Here is an 11,565-nt window from a genome sequence, read left to right on the forward strand (position 1 = left end):
CCTGGACTGGTGCGCAGTCATCTTTTGTCCCCTTGACTCGCTCTCCGTGCTGCCTTTTTCCCTTCCCACTCATGGCCCCCCCCCCCCCCCCGCGGTAGTCGCCGCAGCCGCCGCCGCAAGAACAGGGGGCAAATGCTCGTCCCTTTGTTAAATAAAATGCCGCAGATCGATCAGATGGTTGCCAGAGCATGTGCGTGGCCTCCCGGGCGCCGGCAATGTCACGTGTATCTATATTGTGGGTGATGCCCACTCCGGCCCGAGCCCCCCAGGCGCCCCCGATCCGGAACGCGCGCTGTCAAGCCAAGCAGGTCCGACGCGCCGGCCTGCCCATCTGAATGATGTCCATATTCCAGGCCACGGCCAACCGGCTCACTGATTGCGCTTGCCTTGTGGCGGCCTGGCGTGGTGGGACCCCCCCGCGCGCACACACACACACACGCTCACAGGCCCCGATTGGGCCCTTTCGGTCTCCGCCCCCCCCTCCCCCCCCTCTCCGGCCTCCCGCGTCCGGTCACTCTCCTCGCACAGGCAAGAGAGGGCCGGCAGGCAAGGGACGACGCACTGGAAAGAAGCCAAGGGCAGTTGTGTCTGCCCCGTGCGACCGGGCCGAGTAGAGCTCCTTTGCCCACGGCACCATCGCGGCGGCCAGTACCCAACGAGCCGGGTGCCCCCGGTAGATTGGGAAACCGTCGCGCGGGCGAACGTGCAGCCTCGCCGGCACAACTGTGCAGTCGGCGAGGGAGATTGTGGCCAAGGGCAAAGCGCCTGCCAGGCATCCTGGATGCGCCATGGGCTCGCCGACCGAAGTTGCTTCTCCCTGCGGCAGGGTACATGAGCGGACATGGCCCTATCCGTGTCTGGAGGCGGCCATACCTGCGGCTCTTGGGGATCCCCCTCCCGCGCCCGCCTCCCCCCCCCCCCCCCCCCCCCCCCCCCCCCCCCCCCCCGGGTGGGGGTAGATGTTAAGCACGCCCGGCCGCCGGCGGAAAGGGCAGCCCTTTCCCCTGCCGCGAATGGCCGAGGATCCAGGCAGGACGGCCGCCGGCGAGGGGGGGATAAATCCACGAGCGATACCCGGTCCGACCGCCATGGGATCTTGGTCGGGTGGCGCGGCCGAGAGATGCCACGCAAGTTGTATCCGCGGGGGGGCGGGGGGGGGGCTCCGGGCCGGGCGCCGCACCCGGAGTCCATCCAAAAGGGCGGCCCCTTCGGCCTCCTGACTCGATGTGTGCTCATCCAGCCGGGGCCCCTGTGCATGAGCGTGGTCGCGCTGCGCAGGGCGCGGCGGAAATATTCCACTGCCCCTCATATGGAGTCCGTTCCAGATCGCCAGAGGGGGCAAGGCCCGGTCCCCTTGGTGGCCGCGGCAGCTGGACACCCCGGTGCCTTGGGGGGCCTATGGCAAAGGCACCCGCCTCCTGCGAGGTCCCCCCACACACCCACACCCACACACTCACACGGTTCAAAGGGCAAGGACGGCACTATTAACAGCGAGGGAGGCAATTAATTTGCCCTTCCCTTGGCGGGTCCTGACCCGGGGGCCTTGGTGGAAGGACGACCCGGTGGCGCCCCGGCCTGCGCACATCTGGCAGCCTTTTTCGGGCGCGCGCGCGCGTGTGTGCGCGCGCGCATCACCGACGAGGATGGTGCTGCTTTTCCGGGGATCGGGGCCGAGTTGCTTGGTCAAGCCAGCCAGCCGGCCGGCCGGCCAGCCAGCCAGCCAGCCAGCCAGCCAGCCAGCCAGCCAGCCAGCCAGCCAGCCAGCCAGCCAGCCGTTGTGGCGCCAGATCCGACATTGGCCGGTGCAACGGTCCTCCGGCACACCTTACGCGGGGCTGTCTCGGCCCCTTCTTCGGGACCGCCCTCCTACTCGCCGCCACCGCCGCCCTGGACTCATGTGGGTCACGGCCTCCAAAGTGGCTCCAGAGCTGAACCTCCGCCCCCCCCCCCTCATGCCCATGACCCGACTGGGTAGAGGAGCAGACTCTCCAGACGGCCGACCAACCGTGCCTTTCGCTGACGGTCAAGGGGCCAGCCGCGCATCCTCTCGGGCGCGCCTTCCGGTACTGGTGCTCAGGTGGCGGCAGGCAGGGGCTATGCACCGCATTCAGGGTCCCGGGGGCAAATCCGGTCCTCCCAGAAGCGGCACTCCTCGCCGTAGAATAACCTTGCATTCGAGCGAAGCCCATGCTCGCACACGCACATGCGTCTTTGTACGGCCGTGAGGTGGGCCGCGGGCTCTTGCGCCACCCGAGTCGCATGCACAAGCCTTGTCCGTGCGAGCACCCCCCCCCCCCCCCACACACACACACATACATACACGCACGTGCTTCCCCAAAGTGACAGCGAATCCCCCTCTATTCCTACGTGCAAGATCCCCACAGACCGGGCGACCTGGGTCCTGGATGGGGGGGGGGGGGGGGGGGCAGGAGAGTGGTGCCGGCGAGGAGGACACCCGGCCTGGCTCGGAAGCAGCCCTTGGTGAGACGCCCGGGGGATGCTAAGGAGGCCGAAGATGGTTCCATCGCGTCATGTGTTCCCGAGCAGCCCCTGAGAGATGGATATGTGTTGCGCGATTTGACTCTGCCCATTCGCCAAGGCCGATCTGGCGGCCGATCCAGCGTTGTGCATCCCCGGACGCGACACTGCTGGCGACTGGGGTGGCGATGACAGGTGCATGACCTTGCGCGCGCGCGCGCGCGCGCGCGATCGCGCTCAGGGCGTCTGGCAGGCTTGGACGCCTGCGCCAAGGCCGCGTGCTTTCGACGCCAAGCGGCAGCACGCTCCCCCCTGCGGCTCCCTGCCGCGCATAGGTTTACTGGTGGATGGGGAGGCCCCGCCTCCCGGCCAGTCGGCAGAGAGGGGGCCATCTAGCGCACGGCAGAGCATGGTACAGGCGTGCGCTCGTGTGGCGGGGGCCCGGTGCACCGGCAACACTGGCGGCCCTCGGGCTGTGAGAAATTCAAGCGAGTTGGACAGGGGGCTGGCCGGGGAATTCGCACGGCCCGCACACCCGATGGCGAAGGCCCTCCTCGTCCCCCCCCCCACCCCACCCCACCCCACCCCCCAGCGGGCTGCGCACCTCGCCGGACGTTTCTGCCTCTAGAATGCGTCTTCCTGTGCTGCGCCTCGCCCGCTGATTTCACGCCTCCCATGCCAGGCCTCGGGCCAGGACCTGGCTCCCCGCGCCAAGACCATGCCCTTCAGACGTGCGGGTGTTGCACCACCCAGATCGCCGGTCGAACATTGCCCTGGTGGGTGTATGTGCGTGGGAGTGTCACTTCGCGCATGTGCTGCCGCCAAGACCTCCCCCCCCCCCCCCCCCCCGCACTCGCGCCCCGCACCCGCTGCGGCCGCCTCAGCCCCAGGGAAGATCAATGTGAAAGGCCCTCGGTAGGGGGGTCATGCTGGGGGCTTTTGGGCTCGTTCCTGGAGGATCTTGCCCCTGGCACAACCTCCTGCCCGTATTAATGACCGGGGACTTTCAGCTCCCCGCCTGGCCCGGCCCTGGCTCACCTGCCCCTCCTTGGCGGATCTCAGCCTTTCGGGCAGGACACGCAGCTTGACGAGCTCAAAACAGATTGCACGGCCCTGGAAAGTGCCAGGAAGAGACGCCTGCGCACGGGCACACACGCATGTGTAAGGGCCAGGGCTGCCATTTAGTTGCCGGTGGGCCGATTCGCCCCCGGCCCCCCTCCTCCTTGGGTGGACGCAAGGAAGGGGGGGCTGCTGGGGGAACAGGCATGGCCTCAGGCATGCTCCCAGCCGGCCCGTGTGCCCCCCGCCCCCCGCCCCCATCTCAGCTCAGCCCACTCGCGCCCCTGGGTACAAGACGCCCTCACCACGCCACCATCAGTGGGAGCCTCCCCCGCCAACACTCGCCCAGGACCAGGCAATCGCCCGCAATGATACGTTGCCGGGACCTGGCCCGGGCAGCATCATTACCGGCATGGCGAGGCGCCGAAAGGGACTGATCGTGCGGTGCGCTGCCCCACGCCGTGTGTGGAATGCCTCGCCGCGACTCCCCCCTGTGCCCTTCCTCCCCCCCGGGGGCGGGGGAGGGGGGGGGGGGGGGGGGGGCAAGCCGGAGCCGAGGCGCGGGAGAGGCGGGAGGGGGCACATCCATCACGGCGTCGCGAAGGGCCGGGCAATGTGCCATCGTGCGCCGCACTTCTGCCCCATTTCCCGGCTGAGTGATCTTCCGCAACGTGCGCCGCACCTGACACACGCGGCGGCTATAAAGGCATCCAGAGTGGCCGTTCCCTCGGTAGGAGGTCATGAAGACCCTTTGCCCCTGCCTTCCTCCCTCTCCAAGACCACACTTCATGCACCTTTCCCGCCTGCCTGCCTGCCCAGCCACACACCACCGCCTCGACTTCCATTGAGCCTCCTTTTCTCCTCCGCCCCCGGCAAGAGCGAGCACGTTCACGCTTCCGCGTGTACGTCCACATCCAATGCCCACCCCTCATGTGCCTTCCTCGGCGCACTCAGGCTCCACAATGGGCCACCGGGGTGGGACGCTTGAGAGGCTGCAAGAGATCCAGCGAAAGAGGGAGAGCCAGGGAGAGAGATGCAAGAAGAGCAACGAGAAGAAGAGAGATACAGGGCAGGAAAGCACGAAAAGAGCAAGCCGAAAGACTCACCCAACAACATCATAACGCCTCGCCCCCTCCCCCCCCCCCCCCCCCCCAGTATGGATCCCAGCTCGGGACACCATCCAGAGCCGCAGCTTCTCTTCATGAACGATCGGGGTCTTGTCAGCGGCCTGCCACTGCTGCACCCGGCACCGGGCCTGGCCAACGGGCTGCTGCCCCTCCCCGCGATTCCAACCATGCTTACTTCGCAGCCCCAGGCCACTCTGCCACTGCAAGCTCAGCACTTCCCGCAACACCACCACCACCACCACCACCAGCCGCAGCTGCAGCCGCAGCCGCAGCCGCACCAGCAACAGCAACTGGCCCTGACGCACACCTACAATCTGGACATCATCAACGAGCAGCCCCTCGAGTCGGTAGTTCAGCTGACAGATGATGACATCTGGAATGGCCTTCGCCGATCCTGGGACCCGAGCCACACCCTCCTGGCCCTCGGGATTCTGGCGGAACTGCGCTCTGTCATGCGTTCCGGGTGCGCCTCTTCCGCATGTGCGAGGGAGATACATAGTTATATATATACAGGGCTTTTGGAGATGCCTGCCTCCTTTCGGCCCGGCAGGGGGCCCACTCGCGAGAGGGCCCCCCCTTCCGCCCCCCGCCCCCGCGCCAATATGCGATCCAAAGTGGCTGACATGGCAATTCCACCACATGGGCATTCCCCACGGCAAGCAGTCGTGAGCGCATCGAGAGCGTCCTCTTTAACTTCGACAAAGTCCAGGACCAAGTCCTCCGCTCGGGATACCGCGCCCTGCAGGTTGAGGGAGGCGGCGGCACCACCCCGGCGGCCGCCGGGGCCACGCCAGCGGACTCCAGCGAGGCCAAGATCCCCATCGGGATGTATTACCAGAATTTGGCAGTCTTCGCGGCGGATCTCCACATCCGCCTGAGCTCGCTGCTCATCCAGTCCTTCTCCTCCTCGGCCGCCCTCATCGGGAGCCCGTTCTGCTCGCTTGCCGACAACCCGGCGGCCGCCGTCGTGGAGGCCGGGCATGCGGCCTTCCGCCTTGCTGCTGGCGCCGCCGAGGCAGCCCACCAGTCCGGGTACGCACATGCGGCCCACCATCCTGCTAGACTCTGTCCTTCTGCCCTCGCCACATGCGCATGGCGCAGCCCCCCGCTTTTGGCTCCTGCGCTCTGACACCGGTGGACCTGTGCTCGCCCTTTCCCGATTCCCGATTCCCGATTCCCGATTGCCCCTCCCCCGGGCCAATCCATGTCGGCCACGAACACACGGCCCCTTGACGTAACCCAAGTCTCGACCGGAGCTGCCAAGTGATGCTGACCTTCGCGCGCCACGCCTTCTGCGCGGCTCTCCCCCCGGGCCAGGGCGACATTGTCTGGGCCCTGGGCCAGGCCCTGTGCGAGCGGTACTTGGCCCTGCGCCTTGGCAAGGCCTCGGGCAGCGGATCCGGCGTTGGGGGTGCCACCATCACCACCACCATCAGCAGCAGCAGCAGCAGCAGCAGCAGCAGCAGCAGCAGTAGCAGCAGTGGCAGCAGTGGCACTGGCCTCGCGGTTGTGGATGCCTGCCGCACGCGCGACATCTCCCCCTCAGAAAGTCTGAAACTGGAGCAGGACCTTCGAGCCGGAGGCAGTGCCCTGCATGGGCGCCGGTGCCCGGCATCAGCCGCGGCCGCGGCCGCCGGCGAGTCCAGCCCCCCGCTTGCCGAGCTGAATGCCACCCTCAAGCTCCTGGACCGGGAGGCCCTCCGGCGCCTGGGCCTGGGACAAACCTGCCCGAACTTCTTCTCCGAGGGCTCTTACGACCCGTACCACCGGCTTCTCCCCGGCGCGGGGGGGCCGGCCTCGGCCGGCGGCACAATGGCCGCCGCCGTCGTCGCCGGCCATGGCAGCCTCCACAGCAGCATGGCCCCCGGCGGGGGGGGCCACTTCCACCACGCCGCCTACCATGCCCCCCACCACCACCACCACCACCACCCCCACGCCCACCAGCTCCACCCACCGCACCATGACCACCAGACCCTGGCCGAATGCTACGCCCGCTTCGCCGGGACCATCGTCGCCGCCGCCGCCGCCGGCCGGACAGCCTCCCCATCCCCTGGCAGCAAGGTATGCCCACAACGACACACCCGGCCGCGGCGTCGTCGCCGCACGCGCCCGCCCCCGGGCGGACACCGCGCCAGAACGCATGGGGCGGGACTCCAGTTCAGTGTTCTATTAAGACTTCTGGACATTAACTCGATCGCAGCTTGCTGGCTTGGCCGATCCCGGCCGCGTGGTGGGCCTCCGGCGCCTGGCCTTCGACTTCGGGGACTTTGAGAGCCGTACGTCAGCATGCGCGTGTGCGGCGTCCAGGCCGTGTGGGGTGTTCCCCTTTTCCTGGCATTTCTTTTTTTTTTCCGGCCATCCATACATTGCGCTCGGCGGTGGGGGGGCAGGGGAGGACCCTTCTCTCCCCTTGTCACTGGACTGTCCATGGCCGCATTGCCGAGCCTGCCAGCGGCCATCTAACTCCCGGTGCCGTGGCGGCTCCTTTGCCCGGCAGAATGCTTCCATGACACTTTTAAACGTGCCGCCGGCGGGTCGCTCTCCGTCAAGCGGCGGAACTCCGGCGAAGCGGCGCCCCCCGAGAAGCTGGCCAAGTCCCGGCGTCTTTCGGTCGTTCCCCCGGGCGGCGGCGGTGCCGGGTCTGGTGGACCGTCCGGCGGAGGGGGCGCCACCTCCACCGCGGACCCGGAGGACTTCTCCCATGACGAGCCGAACTCCATTGGCGAGACCCTGTCGGTGGAGTTCTACTCCAGCGACGCGCTCGAGGCCACGGACTACCTGGGCTCCTCGCATGAGGACTCCCCCGACAAGAGTGCGTCTGCGAGAAGACCCACCCCACGGGGGAGACACCACGCCAGGGAGACCGGTCGAGAGGGGCCCGGGGGGAGGAGGGGGAGCGGTGGGCAGTGTGTCACCATCGAGCGGGCTCCCGTCCCAGGCAGGCGGGAGAAGGAAATGACCCTGTCCTGGCACGCGCATGTCCCTTGCTGACCCCCGGTGTGTGTGTGTGTGTGTGTGTGTGCCATGCTGCGCCCCTTCTGCTGTCTCTCACTGCGGGACGGGCTAACGGCCGCTGGTGGCTCTCTGCTCTGTTCCTCTCTCTCTCTCTCTCGTCAGACAAGGCAGGTGTGGCCGGCGGAACGACGTCTTCCTCCAACCGCGGGCCGGTGGTGGGGATCGTTGCCGGCATCCGCCACCCGGAGGACCACGGCCGGCCTCTGATCAAGTGGAACTTCCTGGACACCTATAGACTGATCGAGGGCGCGACAAAGGTGCGTCTGGAGCCTGGCCTCCAGTGTCCCCGTTTTCGCCCAAGGGGGGATATGCCTTCCGCGCAACCCGAAAGCAGGGGTGGAGGGCGTGCAAGGGGCAGCCCTTTTGCCCGGGAGGCGGCAGCGGGGATGGGGGTCCTCCCTCTACGCTCCCGAAGCCCCCTGCTCAGCTCCGGACGAGGGAGCATGGAAGGGATCAAGAGCCGGGCATGAGACGCGCATGCATGCGTGCCTGTGTCTGTGGGGGGGGGGGAGGCGAGCAGCCAAGAAAGCAGCGCAAGTCAGCACCCATCCAACGGCTAACACCCCTCGGCGGCACATGAACACCCACACACACACACACACACACACACACACACACACACACACACACACACACACACACCAGCTCGGTACCAGCAGCTGGCAGCGCATCTTCGACTCGCCGGAGTTCGGCTTCGCCCACCGGTCCAACCCGCCCTTCGCAGTGAGCATGCTGCGTGACCGGTGGAAGACCCTGCACAAGCGCTTCCTGCCCGACTCGTCCGAGGGCGGCGGCGGGCCGCCGAGCCTCGACGAGATGGACGCCGCTCGGGCGGTCGGCCTCGACGGCGACGGGGCCGACTACATGGCGTGGATTAAGATCCGCCGGGAGCGCCGCCGGCGCCTGGTGGTTCTGCTGCTGATGGCCGGCATCCAGGTCCCCTCGGAGTGTGAGACCTCGCGGCACTCGACGCGCCGGGCGCGCGGGGGCGGGGGGTCGGGTGCGGCCGCGGCCGCGGCCGCCGCCGCCGCCCGCCGCAGCGTGGCCATCTCCACCGACGCCGAAGCACACACGCTCCTGCGGGTGGCTCGGCTATATGCCTCGGAGACGCGCCTCGAACGGACCAAGCACCTGGCGGCGGCCGTCAGCGCCGGGGCGGACCTCGGTCGGCCGGTGACCATCGCCGTGCGCATGGCCTTCGAGGAGCGCGTGCTTGAGATGTCGGCCGCCTGTGTGCCGCTCTCGGGCGTGGTCGGCGGCTACTCCGGGGCCGGGGTGGTGGTTGGGGTTTCCGGCGCCGCGGCCGCCGCCGCGTCCAACATCAACTCCCAGCTCCTGTCCCGCGCCAACGAGCTGATCAATGTCATTCAGTCGGCCCTGCCGCGGGGGATCGCCGGTGCGGCCGGTGGTGGGCTCGGCAACGCCGGGCATGAGCACTTGCCGCCCGGCGGCGGGTCGGCCCTGATGCTGCCCCCCGTCGGCATGGTGGGCTCCGGTGGCGGTGCCCTGCACTCGTCACCCCTCAGCGGGGGCGGCATGGCCTTTGCCACGCCGGTGCCCCTGGCCCCTGGCGGGGGGCACTTCCCCGCAGGCTCGGCCTCTCCGTACAGCACCGGCGCCGGCGGGGCGCCGGCCGTAGGCGTGTCAGCGTCCTCTGCTGCTGCTGCCGCCGCCGCTGCCGCCGCCGCCGCTGCTGTTGCGAATCAGCAGCTCAGTAATTTTGACTCCTTGCCGGCGAGCGCCTCCATTCAGCCGGTGGTACGTCACTCTCTACCTCCCCGCCCTCTCTCTTGGACGTGTTTCACGTCTGCCTCCTCGCCCGAGAAAGAGAGAGAGAGAGAACCACATGGCGACGGAGGGGCGAGGGGGGGCAGGCCTGCTCAAATCTGCGTGAGAGAATATCATCGTGAAGCAGGGGCCACAGGGGGGGAGGGGGTGCGGGCGCGGGGCGCACCCGGGGCAAGGGGTCAGGGGGCTCCTGAGTCGGCGGCCCAACAGCAGTCGAAGGACAAATGCTCCGAGAAATGCCGGTCATTGACATCCATGCCTGCTTCCTGCTTTGCGTCCATCCCCCCCACGTCCTCGCTACTGTCTTATGACGGGATCTCGAAAACGGTGCCCGCTTTGTCTGTGTGTGTGTGTGTGTCGGGGGGCTGGCGCATGCGGCGTACCTTGTCACTTCCCTGTTTGGATGCGCTGCCCTCCCTCGCCAGTGGGACTACCCCTCCCACGGCTCCCAGATCACCGTCCCCTCCTCCTCGGGCTTCGCCCACTCCCATAGACCGGTCGACCGCCGGGGGGGCGGGGACGACTCGTATGTGACCACCGCCGCCGCGGCCGAGTCCGCCACCGGGTACCACATGCGGGCCGAGATGGCGCCGAGTTTTGACAAGAATCCCCATCTGCAGCAGCAGCAGCAGCAGCAGCAGGCGGGCCACCTGCTTGCTGGCGGCAATAATGGCGGCTTGGAGGCAGTGGCCGAGGCGGCCACGGCCCTCGACCAGTACATTTCCCCGCATCAACATGTCCTCCACATGATTGGAGGTGCTGTGGCTGTGCACCAACACCAACACCAGCAGCAGCAGCAGCACGTCGCCCACCACCAACAGCCTCCACTAATGCACGCTGTCCACTCGGTGGAAGGCGGCGGCGAAACGCACCAGCCGCAGCAGCTCCACGCCGGCCACAGCCACCCGGTCGGTGTGCATCTGCTCCACCACCACTCTCAGCGGCAGCAGCAGCAGCAGCAGCAGCAGCAGCAGCCCTCGCCGCACGCCGGGGGTGGATACTACGCCGAGGCGGAGACCGTGTCTGGGACCAATTTTCCCGAAACCATGTAACAGCCCGAATTCCCATCCACCGAATCGCCACGCCTGTGAGCGCTCATGCGTATAAAGAACACACTTGGAGGCGTGTGGCGGGGTAGGTGCAGGGGCGTGGTGGCGCTTGTTACGCTGAAAAAATAAATCTAGACAACAACACCCAGGGCACCCCCCCCCCCTCCCACACACCCCGGCTCGACCATGGGGCAACACCCGGAGCTGACACACACGCGTAAGGCACACGTCTCCCCCTGAGGCCAGCCGCCTGGTTTTCTGGTCGAGCCCCAAAATTGAGGGGTGCACTGCTGTTGTTGCCTGCTTCCTTTTCCCCCCATCCGGAGAGGTGTGCTGGGGGGAGAAAGGGGGGTCGAGGGTCGAAAAGAGTGCGGCGGCCTACATTAATTGCGCTCCAGCGTGGCGGCAAGAGCGCACAGTGGTCCTGTTTCCCCGCGCACAAGGTGGGGCGCGGCCGCAACCGAGCCAACTGTAGGCGGGGGCGCCCTGCCAGGCCGAGGTGTGCGCCCAAAGGTAAGGGACCTGGGGGGGGGGGGGGGGGGGGGGGGGACTCAATCGAGGGAGGGTGGTTTGAAAGGAAAAAACCCGTGAGTCAGAATGCCAAGGTCCAGGTGTAACGCAGAGGATCAACCTTTGGCCCACCTGGACGCCCTGCGGGCCGGTGGTTTGTTTTGTCACGAACGACCACTTGGACACCATCGCCCCTTGGCCTTGCTCCTGGCGGCCCTGCAAATGGTCGCGACTCGACCCCCGGCATGATATACCTGCCCTCAATTCGGAAGTCCCAGAGTCGTGCCTCCTCCTCTCCGAGGATGGGCGGCCTGCCATTGGAGCGCGAGAGCGCCAACACCTCTATTGGCCCTCCTGAGACACCCTCCGAGAAGAGAGTGCCGTCCTCGGGGGGGGGGTCTGACCACTCTGCATCTGGAAGAGAGCATAGACGAAGAGGAACCGCAATCGCCATGCGGCATCCTCCACCCGGCCTCATTTTCCTGCCCTGATCCCAGGGAGCATCGGCAGACGGATGAGCCAGCGAGAAAGGGAGAGAG

General features: G+C 67.5%; 1 protein-coding gene across 1 annotated transcript; it reads left to right on the forward strand.

The window, feature by feature from the left end:
• Positions 1-4,693: 4,693 nt before the first annotated feature.
• H696_04796 (hypothetical protein) lies at positions 4,694-10,519 on the forward strand (the record flags this gene model as incomplete). The annotated part of the gene is made up of 8 exons (XM_009498661.1): positions 4,694-5,127; positions 5,328-5,696; positions 5,909-6,725; positions 6,865-6,940; positions 7,162-7,476; positions 7,782-7,936; positions 8,325-9,437; positions 9,893-10,519. 8 exons carry the CDS (start codon positions 4,694-4,696, stop codon positions 10,517-10,519), a joined length of 3,906 nt encoding a protein of 1,301 aa, XP_009496936.1.
• Positions 10,520-11,565: the final 1,046 nt, after the last annotated feature.

This window comes from Fonticula alba (genome assembly GCF_000388065.1).
Source record: "Fonticula alba strain ATCC 38817 unplaced genomic scaffold supercont2.8, whole genome shotgun sequence".
Taxonomy (NCBI): domain Eukaryota; order Rotosphaerida; family Fonticulaceae; genus Fonticula; species Fonticula alba.